This window comes from Cervus elaphus, chromosome 20, assembly GCF_910594005.1.
Source record: "Cervus elaphus chromosome 20, mCerEla1.1, whole genome shotgun sequence".
Classification (NCBI taxonomy): Eukaryota; Metazoa; Chordata; class Mammalia; order Artiodactyla; family Cervidae; genus Cervus; species Cervus elaphus.
The window spans coordinates 123,746,434-123,772,894 of record NC_057834.1 but is presented as its reverse complement, the minus strand read 5'-3'; the positions used below and the strand labels follow the sequence as shown (position 1 = coordinate 123,772,894).

General features: G+C 43.4%; 2 protein-coding genes across 7 annotated transcripts in view; one reads left to right on the top strand and one right to left on the bottom strand.

Annotated features, from left to right (window-relative positions):
* CCDC30 (coiled-coil domain containing 30) overlaps nucleotides 1–15,420 on the top strand; it is a 116,224-nt gene extending 100,804 nt beyond the window's left edge. For 3 of the 6 annotated variants that reach the window (XM_043878448.1, XM_043878449.1, XM_043878447.1), the window contains exons 15-19: nucleotides 3,446–3,587; nucleotides 8,031–8,167; nucleotides 9,366–9,480; nucleotides 13,707–13,774; nucleotides 14,011–15,416. In XM_043878448.1, the coding sequence (XP_043734383.1) occupies nucleotides 3,446–3,587; nucleotides 8,031–8,167; nucleotides 9,366–9,480; nucleotides 13,707–13,774; nucleotides 14,011–14,188 (640 nt within the window). In that variant the 3' untranslated portion in view covers nucleotides 14,189–15,416. Of the gene's footprint in view, nucleotides 1–3,445; nucleotides 3,588–8,030; nucleotides 8,168–9,365; nucleotides 9,481–13,706; nucleotides 13,775–14,010 lie in introns of all 6 variants that reach the window. The other 3 variants (XM_043878452.1, XM_043878450.1, XM_043878451.1) reach the window with 3 other exon arrangements.
* Nucleotides 15,421–18,382: 2,962 nt separating this feature from the next.
* LOC122678229 lies at nucleotides 18,383–24,214 on the bottom strand. Its single transcript, XM_043878839.1, is given in 4 exon segments — nucleotides 18,383–19,977; nucleotides 20,481–21,816; nucleotides 21,818–22,051; nucleotides 22,053–24,214. Coding segments are annotated over 3 exon segments (3,078 nt in total). The 5' UTR covers nucleotides 23,664–24,214; the 3' UTR covers nucleotides 18,383–19,977; nucleotides 20,481–20,583.
* Nucleotides 24,215–26,461: the final 2,247 nt, after the last annotated feature.

Here is a 26,461-nt window from a genome sequence, read left to right as displayed (position 1 = left end):
CCATTTTTAAATAAAAATCAAGGAAAAACCATCTGGTTTTACTTAAGCATAACCCAAAGTTGTCCTGAAATTTTAGAACATGAGTATTGTGCTGCCTTATCATGCATGCAGTTAACCAAGCCAACCATAAACTTAGACAATCCACATGTTCTTTGGCAAGTTGGCCAGCAGAACTTCTGACCAAACTGATAGGTGTGCCAAATAGCCAGCGAGCTATTTGGGAAGGTCTAAACTCCCATCAGCTTTACTGCAGCCATGTACTTTTCATACCATGTAGTACTACTGGAAGAAGCCTGAATATCTAGCAATAGGAGCTAGTTAGGTCAAGTATTGTACATTCACTTGATGGAATATTATACAGCTGTAAAAGATGGTGGCCATGAACATTAGAAGCGATGTGGGAAAATGCTTCTGATACAATAAATGAAAAGAGCATAAAATAATTTTAACCTAGACAATGTTTAAACAGAAGATACTTACAAAAAGAGTGAAAGGAAAGACAACAATATCATAAAATAGATCATATGGGAGTTGGATTTTTCCCCAAGTTTTCTATAATTTATCATTTAAAAAATAAATAATTTTTTTATTTTTATTAAAATTTTTAATAGTCCAAATGGCAGAATAAGAGAGACAGCAGCTGTCTGGCATGGAAGCTGCAGATGTGGGTTTTAATAACTCAGGGCAGAATGTGTAAAAGAAATTCTAGAAATCCATGTTGTATTTCAAATGATGTCAAAACATCAGAGGAACTGTGAACAGCTGGGAAACTCAGAGAACAACAGGTGTACCATTAGTGTTTAAACCTCTGAAGCTATGGACTGGGAGATGCTGAAACCCAGTGATATCTTTTGACAGACTCTTCCCAGAATAAGGGAAAATGAGAACATTTGTGAGATGAAAATATCTTCCTGTATAGAACCTTAGTCAATTCATAAGAATATATATTTCCTATTATATAGTGGGTGCTACAAGGGCCACAGAACTGAACAAGCCTAAAGCAGTTTTATAAACCTCAGTATCTAGAGTAACTCTGTTGAGTTGCTGTAGCAGAGACATTGAATAAGAATGTCTTTAGAAAGGGAGGGGGTTTCTCTCTTACCTAAAAGTGCAGGGAGCTCAATGTTTCCAAAGTCTAGACTCCTTTCTTGTTGTCGCTCCAGCATCTTTAGCACTTATCCACATAGTCCAAGGCAGTTCATTACTATATTCACATTTTATCCAACAAGAAGGGGAAAAGAGGGGAAGGCAAGGGCATTCTGTTTTCCTTTAAGGCACATTACTTCCACTCCAGCTACTGGCCGGAACTTACTCACATGGCCTCATCTAGCTGCCTCATTTAACTACAAAAAAACTACATTTTCTTGTAGTTCATGTTTGAGCAACCAAGTGCCAAGCTAAAACCAGGAGGTCTATAATGATATAAGAAGGAGAAGGTGTACTGAGGACCCATCCCCACAGTCAGTCACTGCCACCCAAACTGACAAGCTGGTGACAAGGGCCAGTGTGCATGTCTCTGACCTACAGGAATTCAAACTTCTCTGCTTGGTATCTGGCCAACAGCTGAATTAATCTTCTAAGGGAAAAATATGCAAAATGATTCTTTTGTTTACAATCAACAGTTATGAGAGAGAGGGGCACTATTTTGGAAAATGGAAGAGTCTTGCAAAACACACTTAGAGGTAAGATAATAACTTAACCAGAGCAGAAGACTCTCCTGGAGTCACTAGACTAAATTACCATCTAAATAAGTCTCCTTTGCTCTTCCCCTGCCATCCAGCTCCTAGTTCTTAAAAAAAGTGTTAATCGCTCAGTTGTGTCCAACTCTTTGGAATCCCATGGACTGTAGCCTGCCAGGCTCCTCTGTCCATGGACTTCCCCAAGCAAGAATACTGGAGTGGGCAGCCATTCCCTTCTCCAGGGGATCTTCCCAACCCAGGGATTGAACCTGGGTCTCCAACATTGCAAGCAGATTTTTTAAACCATCTGAGCCACTAGGGAAGCCCTTATAATAGGTTATTAAGATATAATTCACATACTGTACAATTCACTCATTGAAAGTGTACAATTCAGAGGCTTTAGTTATAGTCCATCACTGCAATCAATTTTAGAACATTTCATTACCTAAAGAAATCCTTTAGGTATACCCTTCATTCCTGGTTTCTCTCCTTACTCCCAGCCCCAGGCAACCACTAATATACTTTGTTTCACTCTATATTTGTCCCTTCTGGACATTTCATATGAATGGAATTGTATAACATGTGGTCCTTTGTGACCGGCTTCATTCACCTAGCATAGTGCCTTCAAAGTTCATTCATGTTGTAGCATGTATTTGTACTTCATTCCTTTTTATAGCTATATAGTGTTCCATTATACAGATACTCCATACTGTGTTTATTTGTTCATCAGTTAATGGAAATTTAGGCCGTTTTCACCTTTTGACTGTTATGAATAGTGCTACTATGAATATTCATGTACAAGTTTTTGTGTGAGTGTACATTTTCACTTCTCTTAGGTATATACCTAGGAATGGAATTGCTAGGTCATATGGCTCTCTATATTTAACCATTTGAGGAACTGCTAGGCTTTTTCCATTTGACAGTCTAACCAGCAGTATATGAATATTCCAATTTCTCCACTTCCTTGCCAGTACTTTTTAAAAATACATGTATTTATTTATTTGTTTGTCTGTACCAGGTCTTGGTTGCATCTTGTGGGATCTTTGATCTTTGTTGCAGTATGCAAACTCTTAGTTGTGGTATGTGGGATCTAGTTCCCTGACCAGGGACCCAGCCTGGCGCCCCTACATAGCAGAGTCTTAGCCACTGGATCACCAGGGAAGTCCTTCCAGTACTTCACTACCTTTTATTTTTTATTTCAGCCATTCTCCTGTGTGAAGAGGTATCTCACTGTATTTTTTATTTGCATTTTCTTAATACTAATAATGTTGAACATCTTTTCATGTATTTATTGGTGGTAAGTTAAATTTATGTCAGAATCAGAATAAAAGTCTTGAGCAAAGATCTAGATAGAATTGGCATTTAGAAGTCTAAACTCAAGAGTGAAAGCAAACCCAGTTGTCTGGAAAATCGACAAGACAGAGTGGGTTCTATCACTGTCCAAGGGTATAGCCCAGAACCAGAAAATTTTAAAGTAATGACTAGCTCAGTGGAGTAGGATTCAAAATTTTTAGATGTCAGGGATCAGAAGTCAAGGAGTTTCCTGTGTTGGGGATGACTGAACCTGGTGTCATGGGGGAGGTTCTCCTTGGTCCATTTCCCCCACTTGGGTGAGAAGTCCTATGGATGTGAGGCAGGATAAGTCTTCGTCTCTGGGACCCACCCTGACAAAGCAAGAAGAGGAGCCCCAAGAAAGGTGCTAATCGAGGAGCAAAGTAAATTTTCACTGTGTTTAGGTGCATCTATATTTAAATTTACTTTTGTAGAAACTATAATCAGAAATATCAGTACTACAAAGTCAAGCTGCACAGAGTCAAGGATCGTTTAGTTGATGAAGTAGAACTCCGAGATGAGAGAATCAAACAACTCGAAAATGAGGTTGGAGCCCTGCGGCAGCAAATGGAAAAGGTGAGGGGGAAGGTGGAGCATTCACTGGTCCTGCTGATGCTGGGCATCTGGGGAAGCCCACTTGATGTTTAATGTGTTTGTGGCCTCTTCAGAGCCCAGGTTTCCATTTCTTTTCTTTGCACCCTTTTTCAGTTTGAATAATTGTTTAAGCCCTGCCCAAAAGTATGTAAGACTCATTGTGATGCTAGATCAAACTGGACACTGAAAATACTCTGCACTGCTGCTTAGGGCTAGCATCTTGCCTTCAAATGAAAGTGCCTTTTCATATATATATATTTTTTAATTAAAAATTTTTAAATTTATTTTTAATGGGAGGATAATTGCTTTTACAATATCATGTTGGTTTCTGCCATACATCAACATGAATCAGTCATAGGTGTATATATATGCTCCCTCCCTCTTGAACCTCCTCCCACCTCCCACTTGATCCCACCCCTCTAGGTTGTCACAGAGCACCAGTTTGAGCTCCCTGCATCATCCAGCAAATTCCCACTGGTTGTCTGTTTTACATATGGTCAGTCAGTCAGTCAGTTCAGTCGCTCAGTCGTGTCTGACTGTTTGCGACCCCATGAATCGCAGCACACCAGGCCTCCCTGTCCATCACCAACTCCCGGAGTTTACATATGGTAGTGTATATGTTAATCACGCTTTAGCTGAGACTTCCAAACCAGTCTTCACAACTCATTCCTGCTTTATGTAGCCCTCATTTTGCCTCACATTTCTGTCCATTTTAAATGGCAATGAAAACAGGTGACCCCTATTCTTCTATCTGACTAGCACCTTCAGGCTGTTTTCTAAATCTCTCTGGTTTCTTTGTCTTGTTGCCCCTGTGACTTTCTGGTGTTGGCAGAAAGTAAATGGAACAGATGAATGGGACCCAATGCAGAATGGCCTTGAGAGCAATAAACTACATCAATTCAAAGGGGAGAGCAACTGATTGGGCCAGAAATGTTTCCCTTCTGAAGATACCCAACCCATTTCAGAATTTTGAAAACATTGTCCTCAGTCCTAAATTACTCCTTTCTACACCCACCAAATTTTTATCATATCACCACTATATGCCAAGGATACCAAAACAATTGATATAAATTCAGTTATTTCATGGGCTATTATAGGACTCCACAAGAAGACTCCCTCGGTGACTGTAATAAAACATGTGAGGATTATAAGAGATGGGTCACCAATGTTGTGTTTTTAAGTTTTTTTTTTTAATCCTTCTGTTACTTTAAACTGTAGTGAGAATGGAAAACAAGTTAGATTTTGCAGTACCCTCCTATTGTGGCACTAACTCACCAAACTTTGGAAGACTCAGATTCAGGTTAGACTTAGGGTCAGATCCAGGTTAGGAAGGCAACGCAGAAAGTATAACAGAAGAAAGTAGCAGCTCTTGTGCACGGGCCCACCAGAAATACCATCAGCCTATTCTGCACTACCCATTCTTCCTGGTGGTGCCTGCCTTCCACTTCCAAGCTTACATGGCAAAACCACCCTCCTGCTTTCAGCAGGCATGTTTCCTGACTGTACTGTGTTGAAGAGTATACCCCCCAAATTCATGGCCACCCGGAACCCCAGAATGTGACCTAATTTGGAAGTTTGCTGGTATAAACTCAAGATGAGGTCATACTAGATTAGCGTGAACCCCAAATCCAATATGACTAGTATCGTTATACGAAGAGGAAAAGACGTACACAGGGGAGAAAGGCCATGTGATGATGAGGCACAGATTGGAGCAATGAAGCCACAAACCAAGGAGCACCAAGGACTGGTAGCACTCATCAGTTAGGAGGGAGACATGGAACAGACTCTCCCTCAGTGCCCCCAGAACTAACCCTGTCAACAACTTGATTTTAGACTTCTAGGAATTCAAACAACAAATTCCTGTTGTTTTAAGCTGCCCAGTTTGTGGTAATCTGTTACAGCAGCCCTGGGGAACTAGAACATCTACCCCGAGTCACAGGTCTCCATGAAATTTACTGGAGGCTGCAAGTAACCAGAGGCGAGGAAAGAGTGGTTGCGGTTGGCCTTGGACAGGCTTGGATGCAAAGGCTAGCCCTGCCACTTAATAGTTCTGTGACCTCTCCTGAGCCCCTTTGCATCATTTTCTTGTGAAAATATGAATCCCTACCTCACAAGGCTTCTGTGAGGATTAAAATACAAAATGCCTAAAGTGGGACCTCCTGGCACATACAAATCTTCATAGATGTTACTTTCCTCTTAGTGTAAAGTCTCTTGTTGGTGGTGGCGGCTTAGTCGCTAAGTCATGTCCAGCTTTTGTGACCCCATGGACTATAGCCCATCAGGTTCCTCTGCCCATGGAATTTTTTCCAGGCAAGAATACTGGAGTGGGTTGACATTCCCTTCTCCAGGGGATCTTCCTGGCCCCAGGAATCAAACCCCGGTCTCCTGCATTGCAGGCAGATTCTTCACTGACTGAGGTATGATAAAATCTCTTAGAAGCATGTTAATCAGTAGATGTACCACAGAGGTACAAACCTGGAGCTCTTGATTCTACTTATTTTAGGGCCTGTGAACCAGAGCCCCAAGCATACAAATCCTGGACTCACTTTCTAAGCACAAAGTCTCCAGAAAATAATGCCACTTTGGGGGTGCTTCATTCCTTCAGCCTTCTCTTAGTCAATGAGCCAGTTGAGTCCTCTGACTGTGTGACCACCTAAACCAGGTTTCCACAAATATTTTATCCTATTATTACAGCAGGTGTTCTGGTTCCTAAAAAATACAGTATTTTCAATGGACAGGGTGTCAGTAGCCGGTCCCACTCAGTTTCCTTTCTAATCCAGTTATAACTGCAGAGATTATTTGTCGGGTGGCTGCTTCCACTGTCAATCCTTACCATAATGTATTTAAAGAGTAACAGGTGAGACTGTTGTTAGACACTGAAGGGTCCTGGATGAAGGACTTTAAAATATGGAAGAGTTGTTCCAAAACATGCCGTGATCTCCTTCCTTACAATTCCTTAGTAATAGACTGATAGGTGAACAGCCTTCCTTCTCTCCCTCCCTTCCTTCCTCGCTCTCTTTTCTTCCTTCCCTTCTTTCTATTTTGAATTATAATTGACATAATATTATGTTTACAGCATTATTACATTATTTAGTTATATAGCACAATGATTCAATATTTGTATATATGTCCACCACAATAAGTCTAATTAACATCCATCACCACCCATAGTTACAAATGTTTTTTCTTGCAATGAGAACTTTTAAGATCTCCCGTCTTAGCAACTTTGTCACATGCAATACAGTATTACTAGCTATAGCCCTATGCTGTACATTACATCCTTATAACTCTCTAATAACTGGACTTTATACCTTTGACTACCTTCACCCATTTTGCCCACCCCTCTCCACCTCTTGTTGTTCAGTTACTCAGTCATGTCTGTCTCTTTGCAACCCCGTGGACTTCACCTCTGGCAGCCAACAATCCAATCTGTTCTCTGTATCTATGAGTCTGTTTTTTTGTTGTTGTTTGAGTTTTTTTAGATACCACATATGTGGACAATCTTTTCTGAATGATCTATATTATTAATAGTGCCTTATTGAAAGAAAGAAAGTTGCTCCTCCTAACCATGTGATTCACCCATCTGCCAGAGGTCCTTACTCTCCTGCCACTCCCATTCATGCCCATCCCACAAAGGAAGGTGGGAACCAACACAAATAGGAGAAGGCACTTACCTGTTACCACTAACAGGTCCTTGGTGAAGGGAGAAGGGCAGTTCTACACTTGTGAGCTTCTGAGCTCTTCACCAACTGTGATATTTACTAATATCTGCTGACTCAAGGTAAGGATGTTAGTGTTTTTTCACAAAATGTAATCCTGTATTATTTTAGCTATAACTTCACTAGCTATTGCTTTCAGGGAAGATGTTGGTAGAAAATGAAACATGATGTCAAGCTAGAAATCATTTCAGCATCATCACTGCAAGAGTACTCTCGATACCTGGCTGACATGCCAAGCAACCGAAACCCTGATGCTGGTTTTCAAGTGAGGTGGCTAGATTCCCATCTTCCTTCGCCTTAAAAAGACTGTAACTACAAGGCAGATGGAAATGTGTTATATGGAAATCTTTCTCAGTATGGAGCTTCAGAGAATTTAGTTGTATTTGTTAGTGACTTGATGCCTATAGAATTAGAATACAGACGAGAGCACTGGGACCTTATTGGAAGTTGAGTGTTCAGACATTAGAAAATTTTAACCCGAAAGAATGAATAAATGTCAAAACAAATACATAGCATAAAATAACCAAGATAAATAGGAGAATGGTCTAGCTGACAATGTCAGCAAACAGGTAAAAGACAGACTAAGAAGACAGGAGAAAAAGATGTTTGCAAGACAATTTACTGTTGAGTTTAGAAACAGGCTGATGCTCTTAAATGTGTAGTTCTTTCTCCTGCTGGGGTAATTATGAGGACTTATTATCTCTAGGAAAAGGCATTCCAGCACCAAATCACCACCCAAAATGATATCCTGCTCCTAGAAAAAAGGAAACTTCTGGAGCAGGTCACAGAACAAGAAACATTGATTAACAGCAACAAGTGGATGATATCTTCTGTCCAGAGCAGGTAGGTGCCTGCCCCAGTGGCCTGTGAGCTCCACAAAGAGGATATTTCTCCCTCCACAAAGAGATCATTCCAGAGGTGGTCCTTTGAGTTTGCAGACTTGTCTCATAACTGTTTCTCTGCCATTTGGGTGTTTGCAGCAGTTCATACAAGTGGCAGAAGTTGTAAAATTAAAGAGAACAGTATCATGGAGAAGGTGAGCTGGGCATTCAGATAGGCTCTTTCATGGCAGGATTGCCTCCCAAGGACCCAGCTGTGTTCATCCTGGTCCATCCCGTTTATGTGTGTTGACACTCATGTTCATGTTTTGGCATCTACGGAATCAAGGTAGACTGAGAGAGAATAAGGCTGGCATCTCAGCTGTATGACTTTCTGGTTTTATCTTTTTACATAAGTTACTTTCCCCATTCTGAGCCTCAGTTTCCTTACCTGCAAAATAGGCTTCATAACAGTATCTATTTCATGGGCTCGTTGTGAGGATTAAAGGAGCTAATACATGAAAAGTTTTAAGTGTTTACTGGATAGATGGGCTTCCCAGGTGGCACTAGTGGTAAAGAACTCATCTGCCAACACAGGAGATGTAAGAGATGCAGGTTCGATCCCTGGGTCAGGAAGATCCCCTGGAGGAGGGCATGACAACCCACTCCAGTGTTCTTGTCTGGAGAATCCCATGGACAGAGAAGCCTGGCGGCTATGGTCCATAGGATCGCAAACGGTTGGACGTGCCTGAAGCCACTTAGCATGCATGTGCTGTATAGATGGTTCACAGTGGCCGCATACACGGTAAGTCCTTGGTAAAATGGCTGCTGCTGCTACTGTTTTTACTTCTACTACTACTGAAATAAAAGCATGGGGTGACTGAGATCAGAGCCAGATGCAGGCCGTGTGGCTACAGTGTTAGAAGGGATGCAGAGTCCCGCCCCGAAATGCGATCATATCATTTCTTAGGTTTCTCAAGGGCTGGAACTGTGCCTTTCCTATTCTTGCATAGAGTGTGTCTCTATTCTCTATTTAATGACTGTGTATAAGCCAGAAGCTTACTCATTTTCACTTGGTTTTGGAATATGGTGGGAATTATTCTGGCAAAGTTGTTTCTAAAATTTGGCAGTGGGCTAAGACCCAGAGCTAGTGGGAAGTGGAAGAGCATTTTTTGGATGATCCAGAAATGTTGAGTTATGCCTCTGATCTATGCCATCCTTAGAGTACTTGTCCTGGATGAAGAAAATAAGCAGCTACAGAAAAACAGTCTCCAGCTCACACAAGAGGTTGATCTCCTAGAGCATATCATAAAGAGCATCCAGATCCACAGAGGGGAGGTAAGGCTGCTGTCTTCTCTTCCCTTCACCTTCTGCGTGAAGCTGTAGCCTGAACTTGGCCTTGGTGGACTATGGCAGAGGTTCACTGGCTGCACAGCCAGGGAGCAGGCCTTGAGATAGCTCTTGACCAACTTGCTCTTCATCGGGTCAGCTTTTGTTCGACTGGCTCCTCCAGTGTGATCCCAGAGCACTCTGTGTATGCCTCCCAGCTTCTTCCTTAACACACTGTACTGTCATTGCCTTTTCACTTCTCTCTCTCATCATCTCAGCAGTGACATCCTGGAGGAAAAGGGTTACATCTCATACGTTGCTGTATCTATGAACAGGTGCTCCATAGATATTTGAGAATGAAAGGATGTTAAATGTCCTCACACATATGCCTCCTTCTCAGTTACCCTGTTTGCCTTGTATTATTCCATCCCCATCTTGAGAGATGAGCCCATCTGAGGCTCAGAAAGCTAAGTGAAGCTAGTCTGGGCTGGCAAGGAGTTAAGTCTAAGGAGAACATCTGAGTCAGAGAAATGCAATTATGTTACAAAAGTCCTGGCAGGCAAGTAGCCAAGTCCAGAGAGATGCAGCAAATAGTCTACATTCAGATGAGATCCAGGGTCTGGCTGGTGACCAAGTCAGCCAGAGGGACTTCAGTAAGCAGAGCTGAATTCTGAATCCAGGATGGAGCCTACTTGCTTTCTTCCCTGGCTTATATCATCTGCTAGGCCTTTCTTCCCAGGATACTTCACAGTAGATCCTGCTTATTGGTTTAGGGCCCATGGAAAGACATGTCTCATCTACCCTCTGCCATCTTCCCAGCCTTTGTCTTATAAGTCCTGTTGTTCTTAGTCTGTAGCTGAAGGGGTCTTTGGAAAATACATGTAGTCTGAGCAGAAGACTCAGTGCTGCGCAAGAACTTCCTGCAGTCTTCAGGGTAAAACTCCCAGTTTCTGACATGGTCTTTATATGCTCTGTGACCACGTCTCTGGTCTGTTTTGGTCTATATTTTCCTGAGAAAGAATATTTGGTTTTTAAAGTCATGGAGGACTTCCCTGGTGGCGCAGTGGATAAAATCTGCCTGCCAGCGTAGGGAACACTGCAACTACTGAAGCCTAGAGCCTGTTCTCCACAACAAGAGAAGCCACTGCAGTGAGAAGCCCATTCACTACAATGAAAAGTAGCCCTCGCTTGCCACAACTAGAGAAAGCCCACACAAAAACCAATGAAGACCCAGTGCAGCCAAAAGTAAACAGATAAATAAATGAAAATTTAAAAGATCATGGAGCTAAAAACAGGTAACTTTTTTTATGTTATAAAGGGACAGAAAGTATTTACCAGAGTATTAAGTAAAAGCTTACCTAGGTAAATATATTGGAATGATTACATCAGCTAATATGAGGTTATTCATGTAGAAAAGCAGACATAATAAACAGGCTAGCAGTTATATGTAACTTTTTCTGTATTTTCCAAGTCTCCTATAAATGTGTTATCATAATTTCATAATTAAAAAAAATAAAATCAGGCTAGCAGTGAAAAGCACTAATATAGAAAGTCTGGCATTTATTTATTATTTTAAAAATAATTTTATTTATTGAGGTAACATTGGTTTCTTCCCTTGTAGCTCAGTTGGTGATGAATCTGCCTGCAATGCAGGATATCTAGGTTCAATTCCTCAGTCAGGAAGATCTGGAGAAGGAAATGGCAACCCACTACAGTATTCTTGCCTGGAGATCCCATGCACAGAGGAGCCTGGCAGGCTACAGTCCATGGGGTCGCAAGAGTTGGACATGACTTAGCAACTAAACCTACCTACCCTACCCTAACATTGGTTTATAACATTATATAGGTCTCAGGTATATAACAATTATACCTTGACTTCTGTATACACTACAGCATGCTCACCACCAAAAATTTATAGTTTCTATTCACCACCATAACAGTAGAACACTTCTGCCCATTTCACCCTCACCCACTTTCCCCTCTGGTAACCACTACTCTGTTCTCTGTATCTATCTGTTTATTTTTGTTTGCTTATTATTCCACATATATTCCACTGTTTATTTTTGTTTGCATATTATTCCACATATGCAATATATGCCACATATTCCACATATTATTCCACATTAAGTGAATTAAGGTAGGTTTAGTCACCAAGTCCTGTTAGACTCTTGAGACTCATGGGCTGTAGCCTGCCAGGCTTCTCTGTCCATGGGATTCTCCAGGCAAGAAAACTGAAGTGGGTTGCCATTTCCTTCTCCGGGGGATTTTCCTGACCCAGAAGTTGAACCCAGGTCTCCTGCATTGCAGGCAGATTCTTTAACAACTGAGGTGTGAGGGAAGCAACCATATGGTATTTGTCTTTCTCTCTGACTTACTTCACTTAGCATAATACCTTGTTGTTCACCCACGTTGTTACAAATGGCAAGATTTCATCTTTATATATTTATAGTCTTCTTTATCCACCATTCATGCATTGAAGGGCACTTAGGGTGTCTCCATATCTTGACTATTGTTATTAATGCCATAGCTTTTCTTTTTAAAAAAATTTTATTTATTAATATTTATATAGGCTACCCTGGGCTTCATTGCTGTGCAAGGACTTTCTCTAGTTGCAGTGAGGGGGGGCTGTTCTCTAGTTGTGATGCACAGACTTCTTACTGCAGTGGCTTCTCTTGTTGAAGAGCAGGGGCTCTAGAGTGTGGGCTTTGGTAGTTGTGGCACATGAGCTCAGCAGCTGGGGCGCACAGGCTTAGTTGCCCCCCAGCATATACAGTCTTCCCTGATCAGGGACTGAGTCTGTGTCCTCTGCATTAGCAGGCAGATTCTTAACCACTGGACCTCCAAGGAAGCCCACATATACTCTTCAAATTACTGTTGTCATATTCTTCAGAGAAATACCCAGAAGTGGGACTGGAACATGTGGTAGCTTTTAGTTTTTTCAGGAGTCTCCGTACTGTTTTCCACGGTGGCTGTACCGATTTACAATCCCACCAACAGTGTACGAGGGTTTGCTTTCCTCCACATCTTGCCAGCACTTGTTATTTCTTGCCTTTTTAATAACAGCCATTTTAACGGGCATGAGGTAATATCTCCTTGTGGTTTTGATTTGCATTTCCCTAGTAATTTAAGTGTTGTTCGACATCTTTTCATGTGCCTGTTGGCCATCTATATGTCTTCCTGGGGAAAAATGTTTCTTTAGCTCTTCTGCCCATTTTTTAAATCCAGTTGTTTGGTCTTTTGTTGTTAAAAGTATGAGATGTAGAACTGTCAAATATTCCATAGATATTAGGGATTAAATCCCCCCAATTTTGATGATATAAATTACATATAACATTTAAGTTTAAAGTATACAATATAATGATTTATTATATGTATTTATTACAAAATGATCACCACTGTAAGATTAGTTAACATCCATCATCTCATATAGGTACAATTTTTTTTCCCTCATGACGAGAACTTTTAAGTTCTACTCTCTTAGCAACTGTCAATATATACAGTGCAGTGCTGTTAAGTAGTCATCATGTTTTACATTACATCCCAAGAACTTATTTCTCTTACAAGAGAAAGTTCATACCACTGATCACATTCACCTAATTCCCCCATCTCTGACAACCATAAATCTGGTCTCTATTTCAAGAAGGTTAGTTTTGTTTTTTTTTTAAACTACAAGTATATTTAAGATCATACAATATTTGTCTTTCTCTCTGACTTATTTTACTCAGCACGATGACCTCAAGGTCCATTCATGTTGTCACAAATGGCAGGATCTCCTTATTTAAAATTTTTCATTTTGCTGAATAGTATTATATTGTACACATATTTTTTATCCATGCGTCCATCATGGACACCTAAGTTGTCCATATTTTGGCTATTGTAAATAAAGCTCCTCTAAACATGGAATATAGATATCTCTTTGGGACAGTGATTTGACTTCTGCCAGGTGCATACCCAGAAGTAAGACAGCTGGATCCTATGATAGATCTCTTTTTAATTTTTTTAGGAACCTCCATATGTCTTCCACAGTGGCTGTACCAATTTACATTCCCATGAACAGTGCAGAAGGGTTCCCTTTTTTCCATATCTTCTCCAGCATTTGTTATCTCTTGTTTTTTTGGTGATAGTCTAATAGGTATGAGGTGAGGGGATTACACTTTTAACCAAAAATATGTATAAAAAAATACATATCACCAATGGTCTATGATTATAATTTAATACTCATCCTTTCTTTTAAGGAAACAACAGTTAGTGACATCCGTGAATCTGAAGTATTGAATAAAATCATGTACTTACCAAACTCCAGGTTAGTAAAATCAAGACCATCATTTGCATGCCTGAGAGTCATGGCTGCCTAGCTAGTCCTAGTTGCTGGCCTGAGAAAGCATAGTATTTAGAGGTAATTTTCTCTATATTTAGTATCTAAATCTTCTTGTAGCTCCTCCTCCCCTTGCTACCACTTCACCTTCACACTTGACAGAATCCTGACTTAAGGTAGAAAAGAATCCATTTTATATGGTCCTCACATAAGGCCCTTCTTAGTTTTTCAGGAATGGGTTCAGTAGAGTCCGCTGAAAGTCTTCAAGAGACTGAAGAACAGAGGTTAGAAGAAACAGTGGCAGACCCCAAGTCCCTCAAGTCCCTTTCGTGTTCACAGAATTCTGGAGCTGGATACATAAACATGGCTTCTCTGAAAGAAACACATCTCATTCAAAAGTAAGACAAAGTCAGATCTAGAAAATCATCGGTGTCTAAAATAGACTGATCAAAGCTGCTAACCTGAAGCTTGGGTGTGCAGGTGGAACATGACATGGAGAAGAGTTCAGGCAGATCCTCACTGGACATCAACCAGGAATCTTCAAAATTGTTGACAAATTCATTAAACTTGTTCTACAAATGGATTTCTCAAGTTTTTTTGGTATCCTCTAATGCCTTGTATTGATCAATGTCATGACATAAATTCAGTGGTTTAATAAGATTGTTGTTCAGCAGAGCACATATACGGCTAATTCAGCATTCTATCTATCCTTATTATCATGGGTATTATTTTTTAATTTAAAACAAAAAAATAATGTAATCACCTTAAAGCAAATATTTGAGAAAGAAAAAAAACCTATAAAGCCCACATTTTTGACACAACTACTTTCATTTATCCTTTCCTGGTTCTTATTCAAATGTATATATTTAAAATGATTATACTGTATATTCATTTTCAGTCTGATTTTAAATTTAACATATCATAAAACATTTCCCCATATTTCATCAGTCTTCATAATTATTCTTTTAGTAACCATATGGTATCCTATCATGTTGTCCTACAAACTGGCCTGTTGTTTGACATTTGTTTCTACTTTTTTACTATTTAAGATTATTGCTGTGATGAAAGTCTTTGTAAATGTAGCTCTTTTCTTGAGTTATCCAGAAAACGCATTTACAAGATGGGCATGATTGGGTTAAAGGATATAAATGATATATAGTTTTGATACATCACTTGCTAAATAGTTTTAAAAAGATTGTGTCAACATGTTCTTTCTATAGTTTAACTCTTTAAGCCTCAATTTCTTGATCCATAAAATGGGAGCAATAGTAGTTCCTATCCTATAGCGCTGTGAGGACCAAATGAAATGAACCATGTATGCAGCACTTAGTAACAGCTTAATAAACACTTAGACATCATTATTTATTTTCAATAGCTGTTTGGGTGTACTAGTTTTTCTGTAACCTCATCAACATAGGATATTATCAATATAAAAAAATTATTCTAAATAGTTGGTATAAAACTATACTGAAGGATGATTTCTGCTGCTCCTTCTCCTCTTTCTTCTATACCTTCAATTGGAAGTACAGAGGGAGTACCAAATGGAGAGAGAAAGTAACCAGAAGTTATTTTAAAAGACCCCTTAAGTTGAGATCAAATTGCCAACATCCGATGGATCATCGAAAAAGCAAGAGAGTTCCAGAAAAACATCTATTTCTGCTTTATTGACTATGCCAAAGCCTTTGACTGTGTGGATCACAATAAACTGGAAATTTCTGAAAGAGATGGGAATACCAGACCACCTGACCTGCCTCTTGAGAAACCTGTATGCAGGTCAAGAAGCAACAGTTAGAACTGAACATGGAACAACAGACTGGTTCCAAATAGGAAAAGGAGTACGTCAAGTATGTCAAGTATGTCACCCTGCTTATTTAACTCACATGCAGAGTACATCATGAGAAACGCTGGGCTGGAGGAAGCACAAGCTGGAATCAAGATTGTCGGGAGAAATATCAATAACCCAGATATGCAGACGACACCACCCTTATGGCAGAAAGTGAAGAGGAACTAAAAAGCCTCTTGATGAAAGTGAAAGAGAGTGAAAAAGTTGGCTTAAAGCTCAACATTCAGAAAACTAAGATCATGGCATCTGGTCCCATCACTTCATGGCAAATAGATGGGGAAACAGTGGCTGACTTTTTTGGGGGGAGGGGCTCCAAAATCACTGCAGATGGTGATTGCAGCCATGAAATTAAAAGATGCTTACTCCTTGGAAAGAAAGTTATGACCAACCTAGACAGCATATTGAAAAGCAGAGACATTACTTTGTCAACAAAGGCCTGTCTAGTCAAGGCTATGGTTTTTCCAGTGGTCATGTGTGGATGTGAGAGTTGGACTGTAAAGAAAGCTGAGCACTGAAGAATTGATGCTTTTGAACTGTGGTGTTGGAGAAGACTCTTGAGAGTCCCTTGGACTACAAGGAGATCCAACCAGTTCATCCTAAAGGAGATCAGTCCTGGGTGTTCATTGGTAGGACGGATGCTGATGCTGAAACTCCAATACTTTGGCCACCTGATGCGAAGAGCTGACTCATTTGAAAAGACCCTGATGCTGGGAAAGATTGAGGGCAGGAGGAGAAGGGGACGACAGAGGATGAGATGGTTGGATGGCATCACCAACTCAATGGACTTGGGTTTGGGTGAACTCTGGGAGTTGGTGATGGACAGGGAGGCCTGGCATGCTGCAGTTCATGGGGTTGCAAAGAGTCGAACATGACTGAACTGAACTGAACTAAGTTGAGACACACTGAATTTTTATATGTAAGCTTTGCTTCCTCAGACCAAAAGGGTGGTCATAGGATATAGGAAATAATAGCTCTGATATTAAATCCAAGCCTTACCCAACTCATTCAAGTCATTGAATCTATTTATTGAATAGTGGGCACGCCTGTGAAGACAGACGCGGAAAGTGTCATTTTTTGTTGACAAACCCAAGTCGCAGTGCCTGCAGAACAGTGAGAACAAACAAATAGAAAAATTAGAATTTGGAGGAGAGAAAGTTTTATTGCACGGGCCATGCAAGAACAGGTGGTTCCTGCTGGAAAGACCCAAACTTTCCATGAGTTTTCAGGGAATAGTTTTTAAAGGCATCATTTGGGGGTGATGACTGTAAGGTGTATGACTTTCTTCTGACTGGTTGGTGGTGAGGTAACAGGGTGACGTTCCAGGAATCTCAATCATCAACCTTCCAGTTCCCACCAGTCTGGCTTCTCAAAAGGTACTTACCATCCTCCACCTGGGTGAGGGCTTTAGTTCCTGCAGCACTCAAAGATCTGTATCAGATTATTACATATATCCCATGAGGAGGGACTGAGGCTCTGTTTTATCACTGAAATACATTTTTTTTACATTTAATTGTAGTTGATTAACAGTGTTGTTAGTTTCAGGTGTACAACAAAGTCAACTAAAATTTTATTTATTTATTGCTGTGCAGCAGACAGGATCATAGTTCTCTGACCAGAGATCAAACCCATGCATGTGCTGGAAGCATAGTCTTAACCACTGGCCCATCAGGGAAGTCCCTGAACTGTAATTCCATGACTGCTTTTCCTTTGTTTTTGCATTCCCTCATGTCCCTCATTAGGAACTGTTTGGATCTGCTCTTTGGAACAAGGTCCAGGAGGCTCAAGTCTTTCTACAAACAAGGAATCAGGTACAGAAGAAATGGTTTTATACACAGTAGTATCCTGCAAGGGCCTGCTGTCTCAATCCCTTTTTCTTTGGTACTCCACAACCTCGAGGGAAACAGGTGGACAAGAAAGGGAACGTTTTAGATAGGTTATTCATAGGCTTTGCAAAGGAACCTGGTTTTTAGGAAGGACCCAGTTTCATTTTCATGGAGTTAAAACAAGTGTGAAGCAGCTGGTGAGGTGGGGAAACCATATAATTTTGGATGGTGAATGGCATGAAGACAATCAGTAATCTGTCCAAAAGAGTGGCAGAGGGCTACTTTAGATTGGGTGCAATGTTCCTGACTGATAACCTGAGCTGAGACTTGACCTACAAGGCCACTCCCCACCCTCATGAAGATCTAGAAGAATATTAAAGTCAGTTAACAGGCCCTAAATAGAATTCGAGTCTCCGTGACCTACAGGAACAGGCTAAAGTCCCAGGTAGGTGGCCAGATAATGTAATGTAGGTCTTTTATGTAAGGAACTGGATTTTATTCTAAATAAGGGAAGCCAGGAGTGATCTATAAGCAGATTCATTTAAAAGCTCTAGCTGCTCTGCAGTAAGTGACTTGGAGATGATGAAAGCGGAAGCTTGTGGGAGAACTGGAATTAAAAGTCTAGTGCCTGACTTCAAGAAAGTGCCGAATTTACTGAACGAGCCTTATAAGCCAGGCTGTTTTAAGCTCTGAATATAAACACGGTTTTTGCTTCCATGGGCCTCCAGACTAGTGAAAAGGGGTAAGAAGCTGCACATACGATGGTTCAGATAGGTCTTGGCTGCAAAGGCTGATAAGGATCCTGAAGGGCCTAGTCCAAGGCTGGTAGCCTGAACAAGAATAATCTGTACTGCACTTACTGTATCCAAGTGAATGGGATGCCCGAGGGCCTCGAGCAAAAAAAGGCCGAGGACTTCCTCCTGTTGTACCCGGATCGCGGAATCCCACCAAACACCACAGGAGCCGCGGATCGATGCAAAAGCAGTGAGGAACTTTATTACAAGCTTGGGCAGGGACTCCCTCCACACAACCTAATGGCCGTGCGGACAGGGCCCCGAGTGATGGCGGCAATCTATTTTTATACCGTATAGTGGGGGAAGCGGGAAGCTTAAGGGGATTGGTTAATTCTTTAACTAAGGAAGTCTTGTAAGCTACTGATTGGTGGGAGGTGAGGGGCTTTCTTGAGGAACTTTCCTGCCCTCCCTTGATTGGCTCGTTGAGTTTCTTTCTCTTTAAATTTCGTTTTCTCTCCTCCGGAGGGGGTTTTACTCAAAATGGCGGTGCTATCCTAAAATGGAGTTGTTTGGGTTTCACATTTCACATTTCCCCCTCTTCTAGTTCCTATGGAAGGCCCAATCATGGGTCTTCTACAGAGTCAACTATATCATCTTTATAAGGGGGTCTGTATGTGGAGACATGTCGGCTATGGGACGAGTGTGTGGAGTAGGTCCAGTATCCCGACTTTGGTTCTGGGAGGGAGGTTTTGGGGTTATCTCTTGGGAAGAAGGTTTTGGGGCTATCACCTGGTTTGGTCCCAGCTTTAATTTAAGCTCAAACCGGACTCCAGTGTCATATCCGGTCTTGTAGAGACGGAGGCCCCAGGCTCGGCCAAAATCCCACCTGGTAAACTTTTTCCCTTTATCTGTGAACTCAATCTGTAATGGAAAACATTGTCCAGGTTTAGATTTTACTCCCTGAGAGGGGCATTTTTGGGTGTTCGGGGGTGATTTTACCTGAATGAGGTCTTCGTCAGAGTTGGTGAGCCAATGGACCGTTCCTGTAGTTTCACATCCCCAAGCGGCACAATAAAAAGAATCAACTCCCCCACATTTATCAATTTGGTTCTGATCCCTTCCTCCCCCGGGGCAGACATAGACAGGCACTTGTTCCTAATAATGTAGGCCCTTACCCTCACAATTACGGGTGAATAAGCCATAGGAGCCATGAGCAAAAAAGTCGGTCAGTTGGTGGGGACCAAAGCCGTTACCGTTGGCCACTAGGACGCATAAATCAAAGGTCAATATGGGCCACCATGTCCCTTTGGGGGCTACGTTGGAACTCGAATTAAGTATTTCTCCGGTCTCAGGGTTGTAGACCATCCAAGTCATGTTAACCGGATGATGGGGATTGGCTGAGGTAAGCCCCTGGATGGCTGCCCAGAGCACAAAGTACCTTAAGAGAGAGATAGTCTTTTGGGGCGTTTCTGAAGTTTTAGCTTGAGTGGATTGTCCGGATACTTGGAGACTCTCCATTGTGGCAGAACCTCGTGGATGTCGGTGAAAGGATCAGCAGGCTTCACCCGCGAGAAGTGGACCCTCGTTGAGATACCGTCTACCTTGAGGGCCGTTGGTGTGACTAAGATGATGGAGTAGGGTCCTTTCCAGCGTGGTTCGAGGGTGCCTGAGTGGTGTCTTTGCACATAGACCCAATCTCCTGGCCAAAAACGATGCGGTTCAGGAGGTGGCTTGGTGAGGTATAGGGCTTCTAGCCGTTTCCAAATGTCCTTGTGCACCCGTTGGAGGAGTCTGAGAGAGGAAAACAGAGCATCAACAGGTAAGTCAGCTATTAAATCAGTCTTTAAACTAGGTGCAATAGGGGGAGGTCTCCCGAACATAATTTCAAAGGGGGTTAACCCCAACATGTAAGGTGAGTTCCGCACCCAGAACAAGGCAAAGGGGAGGAGCGCCACCTAGTCTCCGCCAGTCTCTAGGGTTAATTTGGTCAAGGTCTCTTTTAAAGTTCTGTTCATTCTTTCTACTTGTCCTGAACTGTGGGGTCGATAGGCACAATGTAATTTCCAATTTGTCCCCAGAACCACCACCAGTCCCTGACTTACCTTGGAGACAAAGGCGGGACCGTTATCGGAACCTACCTGTGCAGGGAATCCGAACCGCAGCAGGATCTCTTCTAAGAGTTTTTTTGTTACTACCTGGGCTGTCTCTTTTTTTGTTGGGTGGGCCTCTACCCATCCAGAAAAAGTATCAATGAAGACTAGCAGGTATCTATATCCGTATTGTCCCGGTTTTACTTCAGTAAAGTCTACTTCCCAGTAGGCTCCAGGGCGTGTTCCCCTTTCTCTGGCTCCTTTAGTTGCTCCTGAAGTCTTGGTTGGGTTTGTTAGCAGGCAAGCCTTACAGTCCGAGGCAATTTTCTGTTTTCGCCTGGTAGTCTTTGATGACAATCTTTGCAGTTCTGACGAGGTCCTGCATTTTTTTTTTGTCCCTTTGTCCATTTTGTACGAAGCTGCTCCCATCCGCGTACCAAGTCAGTTCAGCATCCAGAAGGGGGACGTCTTTCAGATCAGCCCGGATCCCACATACTTGAGCCAGGATGTCAGCACAGTCATGTAGTGGAGCGTCCACGTCTGGATCCAGCAGGAGTGAGGCTGGGTTCAAAGTAGTTGGCGGCTGAAAAATGATCTTGGTAGGATTTGGTAGTAGTCCCTGGTAATGGGTCAGTCTAGCGTTACTGATCCATCGATCTGGAGGCTGTCTCAATATACCCTCTATGGCATGAGGGTTTGTTATTTGCAGTTCTTGTCCCAGGGTTAATTTGCCAGCGTCTTTTACTAACAAGGCCACTGCAGCCACCATACGCAAGCAGGGGGGCCATCCACTAGCCACTGGGTCCAGTTTTTTTGAAAGATATGCCACTGGTCTTTCCCAAGGTCCCAGTTTCTGGAGTAACACCCCTTTGGCTACCCCTCTGTTCTCATCTACATAGAGAAGGAAGGGCTTAGTGACGTCAGGTAGACCTAGGGCAGGGGCTGACAGGAGGGCTGCCTTAATGTCCTGGAAGGCTTTATCCATTTCCTCTGTTCAGGCAAATGGTATAGTCTCTTTTGTTGCCTGGTATAGTGGTTTTGCCATTTCAGCAAAACCTGGGATCCATAATCTACAGAATCCAGCAGACCCCAGAAATTCTCTAATTCTGCGTTGACTCTGGGGCTTAGGGATCTTTAACACAGTCTCTTTTCTAGCTTTGGACGGCCACCGCTGTCCTTCTTTTAATAGGTATCCCAGGTAATGAACCTCTTGTCTGCCAATTTGTGCTTTCTTTGCAGAGGCCCGATATCCCAGCTCACCTAAAGTATACAGCAAGTCTCTGGTTGCCTCCAGACAGGTTTGTTGGGATTCTGTGGCCAACAAAAGGTAGTCCACCTACTGTAGCAAGGTAACCCGTGGGTGTTGGATACGGTACTCACCCAGGTCCTCATGTAATGCTTCATCGAAGATCGTGGGCGAGTTCTTGAATCCTTGTGGTAGTCTCGTCCAAGTTAGTTGCCCATGAATGCCTTCCTCTGGATCTGACCATTCGAAGGCGAAAATATTCTGGCTTTTGGGTGCCAGGGGGAGGCTAAAAAAAAGCATCTTTTAAGTCCAGTACTGTATACCACTGGTGATTGGGGTTCAAGGAGCTCAAAAGAGTATAGGGGTTTGGTACTGTGGGGTGGATGTCCATCACCCGTTGGTTAACTTGTCTCAAATCCTGCACTGGCCTGTAGTCATTGGACCCCGGCTTTCTGACTGGGAGAAGCGGGGTATTCCAATTGGATTGGCATGGGCGTAAGATGCCCTGAGCCAACAGCCTGCGTATGTTGAGGGCGAATACCCCTTTGAGCCTCTTGTGGCATCTGATATTGCTTGACTCTGACGGCCTCTGCTCCTGGTTTTAATTCAATATAGATTGGGGGCCGATGTTTGGCTAAGCCTAGACCTCCAGTTTCTGCCCAGGCTTGTGGGTATTCATTAAGCCACTGATGCATATCAGCCTCAGGGGCTACTTCGGAGGGGCCTTGGTGTAATCTGTACTCATCTTCTATTTGCATGGTTAGAACTTGTACCGGCCTACCGGCCGGGTCCATAACATTCACCCCCTCAGGTGAGAAATGGATCTGGGCTCCTATTTTGGTTAGAAAGTCTCGGCCAAGCAGTGGGTAGGGGCAGTCTGGTATGACCATGAAAGAGTGGGATACCCGGCCTGTGCTCAGATCTAGGTTTCTTCGGGTAGTCCATGAGTATTTATTCATACCAGTGGCCCCCTGCACCCATGAAGTCTTTGAATAGAGTTTTCCCCGTGGGTCAAGCAGGACAGAATGTTCGGCCCCAGTGTCCACTAAAAACTCAATTGGGGTCCCCTCCACTTTTAAGGTTACCCTGGGCTCAGGGAGGGGTTCCGGGCCCCGTCTCCCCTAGTCGCTCAGGTCCCCCAGAGCCAAAACGTTGGTTCCTTGTTTGAACTTTTTAGGGCAATCCTTAACCCAATGTCCTTCTTTTTTACAATATGCACACTGGTTCCGTCCTAACTTTGGTTTTCCCTGGAGGTTAGGTTTCGGCTTACCTTCTGCCAGTTGTCTCAGTCTCTTCTCTTGTTCATTCGGCTGGGCGCTGGTGGCGGCCAGGAGAATGCGAGCCATATTTCGGGTCTGCCGGTCGGCGGCTCTAGTCTGCTTCTCTTCAGGTGTCTCTCGGTTATTATAAACTTTCTCTGCTACTGCCATCAGATCTTGAATAGATCTTTCACCTAATCTATCTATCTTCTGTAACTTCTTCCTTATATCTGGGGCTGACTGATTAATAAAATGCATCATTAAGGCTGACCTAGTATCCTCCGCCTCAGGGTCCATGGGAGTGTACTGACAGAATGCGTCAATCAGCCTCTCCAGGAACGCCGCAGGACTCTCTTCTCTCCCTTGCTGTACATTACCTACCTTAGCCAAATTAGTGGGCCTGCGAGCGGCCGCTTTGAGACCCCCCAACAGAGCCTGGCGGTAGACCCGGAGCCGCTCCTTACCTTCCGCCATGTTATAGTCCCACTGTGGCCTAGACAAAGGGAAGGAAGAGTTAATCGTCGCAGGGTTAGCCGTGGGTTGCCCATTATCTCCTGGCACCAGTTTCTGCGCCTCTAGCTGGATCCTTTCTCTTTCTTCTGTGGTGAATAATATCTGGAGTAGCTGCTGACAATCGTCCCGCGTAGGTTGATGAGTAAACAGAACAGTTTCTAACAAATTAATAAGCTCTTTAGGTCTCTCTGAAAATGGGGCATTCTGGGTCCTCCAATTGTATAAATCACTAGTAGAAAAGGGCCAATATTGAAGGGGCTGATTTCCATCAGCATCAGGGGGACCCAGAGCCCTGAGAGGAAGAATAGCTGCTGAAGTAGAGTTGGCAGGCCCCCTGGGGGAGGCGGCCCTACGATTTCGGGTGTTCATTGCAGGTCCTCCCCCAGCTGCTTCTGGGGAAGGTTGGGGGAGTGGGGGTTCGAGCTGAATAGGAGGAGGGAGAGAATATGGTGGAGGTGTGATAAGGAGATCAAGAGTCGACTCTTCCTGTAAAACAGGGGCAGAGGGGGCAGCCGGAGGCTTTTTCTTTTCTTCAGCCACTAGGATCTCCGTGGCTGCTGCTGCCTGTGGAGGTAAAAAGGGTTGGATCCAAGGGGTTGGGCTGACTATTAAATCTTCCCAAACCAGGATATATGGGACCTGGTCTGGATGTCCGCTTCAAGGTCTAAGGATGATTTCTCGGACTCTCTGGACAGTCCTTAAGTCGAAAGTCCCTTCAGGAGGCCAGCCTACGTTAAAGCTGGGCCATTCAGCACTGCAAAAGATAACCATCCGAGATTTTTAAATTTCTGCACTCAGATTATGAGCTCGAGCTCTAACTTCTTTGAAATGGTCAGTTATTAAGGCCAGCAGAGAGCATCCAGATTGGGTCTGTCCCATCGTCAGTCAGTCACACTGAAGAAGGAATTCATAGGGCCTGGACTCCATCTCAGGCCTGTCCGTGCTGATCATGCTCGGCCACCTCTCCAGTGGACCCTGAACTCTCTGCTTAGTGCCTGTGGGAACGACAATGGAAGGAGAAGACCCCCTCCGGACAGGGGAACCTTGAAGATCGTATCCAGGTTACTCATCACCTAAGAGAAAACATACCATAATCACCCCTGCCTCTGGACAGGTCATAAATTTTTTCCGTATCTATCAGGATGTAATCACAGGCTTATCGATTATTAACTGGTTGGAACGTGACCACGGGCTTATTGATTATTAACTGTTTGGAATGTAACTGCGGGCTTATTGATTATTAACTGTTTGAACACATAACATGTGAATGATGGGGTTATTGTAGTTGTATTTACCCTTCCTTTGTTTATGTAAGTTTCAAGGAATTTGGGGTGGTGGGCTTGGACACATACACATGGGGTATAAAAGATTTTCACAAATGCTGGTTGGGGTCCTTGGCTAAGAGGAGACTCTGCCTTGGGCCCGCCGGCGTAATAAACTGCACTCCACTATCTGCATTGTCCTTCTGAGTGAGTTTGTTTCCCGGAACGCGTGGCTATAACATTTGGTGCCTTGGCCGGGAAACTCCTCACTTTGAGGAGACAGGTCTCATTTGAGGCCACCCCGAGGCTTTGTAGTTTGAATCTCCTAGAGGGGGGAAGGCACCTCGCCCCTCTGGAAGAATTCGGCCTTTCAACTCCCGAAGAAACTCCCGGTTTCTTCGCTTTGGCAGGTAGTGAATGGCAGCAGGGAACTGAGCGCTCAGGTGAGGAGGAACCCACCCGGCAGGGTGGAAGAGGGGGCCTGATCACCCCCCTGGGAGGGACTAGAAGGAGCGGGGACCCACAGGAGCCTGGAATAGGCATGCGGCAGCGATTGCTTGGTACACTGGTCGACGAGTGTGCTAGGGTTTAGGAAGGAAATTTGTGAAGGTCATTTAGGAGGTGTGTCCACGCCGTCTAGGGGAAAATTATTACCAAGCGATCGCCAGGGGATTTTTAGGATAGGAAACTGGTCCTTGTATGCTCGTATTCTGCCCTCCCCCAGGAGGTGTCCCGTCTGCTGTGAAATTCTTGACCCCCTCGGAATTGTTAGGCTAGAAAGAGGGGGGATACAGAAGTGAGTATAAATTGGCTTTTCTGGAGATGGCCTGGGACATGGGATATTTAACCCATCTGTGTTTTCATCCTCACCTGATCAGGCCCACCAAGGCAGAATGGACTTTAAGGGAGAAACAATCTTGGACCATGTGATGTTCTGGTTCAACTGTGCTGACTGGCAGGTGAAGACACGCTGATCCCCCTTCTCCCTCTGGGATCTGGCAGGTAAGGCTCTTCTCACCCCAATTAGGAAGGAGGCAGAATGGCAATTTAAGTGTCATTGAGTGGAAATATCAGAAGTACATAGGGTACTGAGAACTTCATAGACAGAACGAAAAAAAAAAAGTAGAAGAAGGTTCGAGAAGGTAAGCAAGATGGGGGGAAGTGAATCTAAGGCAACTGTATTGGAGTACATGATTAAAAATTTAAAGAAGGGATTAGGAGGAGACTATGGGGTGAAGATGAAGCCTAACCACCCCCACATACTCTGTGAGGTCGAATGGCCCCCTATGGGAGTAGGATGGCCACCAGAGAACACCATGAACTCAAAAATAGTGGAAGCAGTCTATACAGTAGTCACAGGAGAGCCAGGACACCTGGATCAATATCCATCTATTGACTCATGGCTAGAGTTAGCCCGAGACCCTCCTACTTGGACAAGGTTCTATATCCAGAAGGGAAAGGAAAAAATGTTAATGGCACAAAAATTGACTGATGATAAAAAAGGAAATTCTACAGGATTTGGACGGGGATGACCTGACTCCTCCCCCATGCTGAATGAGGCGCCTGCCTCTCAGTGCAGCACCAGGACCGGAGGCCGCCTTAATGCCCGATCCAGGGCCAGGTGAAGTTCCTGCAGCAGCCGCTGCTCTTCCACCAGCTCTCCCGGAGGTCGTAGAGCCGCTGTTTTGGCAGGCTCCGATCCCGGTGACAGAAGCCTCTGGCCAACACTTTCAGGAAACAGCTCCAGCCGAACCACCAAGCTATACGCCCCTCTCCCGGTGAGTACTGACTAGAAAGGGAGGGAGACGCTGGAATTAAGCAGAGACTGCGCTCTGCCAGAGAGCCAGAGGGAATGAAAGAGAACAGACAAGAGACTTACAGTGCAAGCTGCTACTCTGGGAGTCT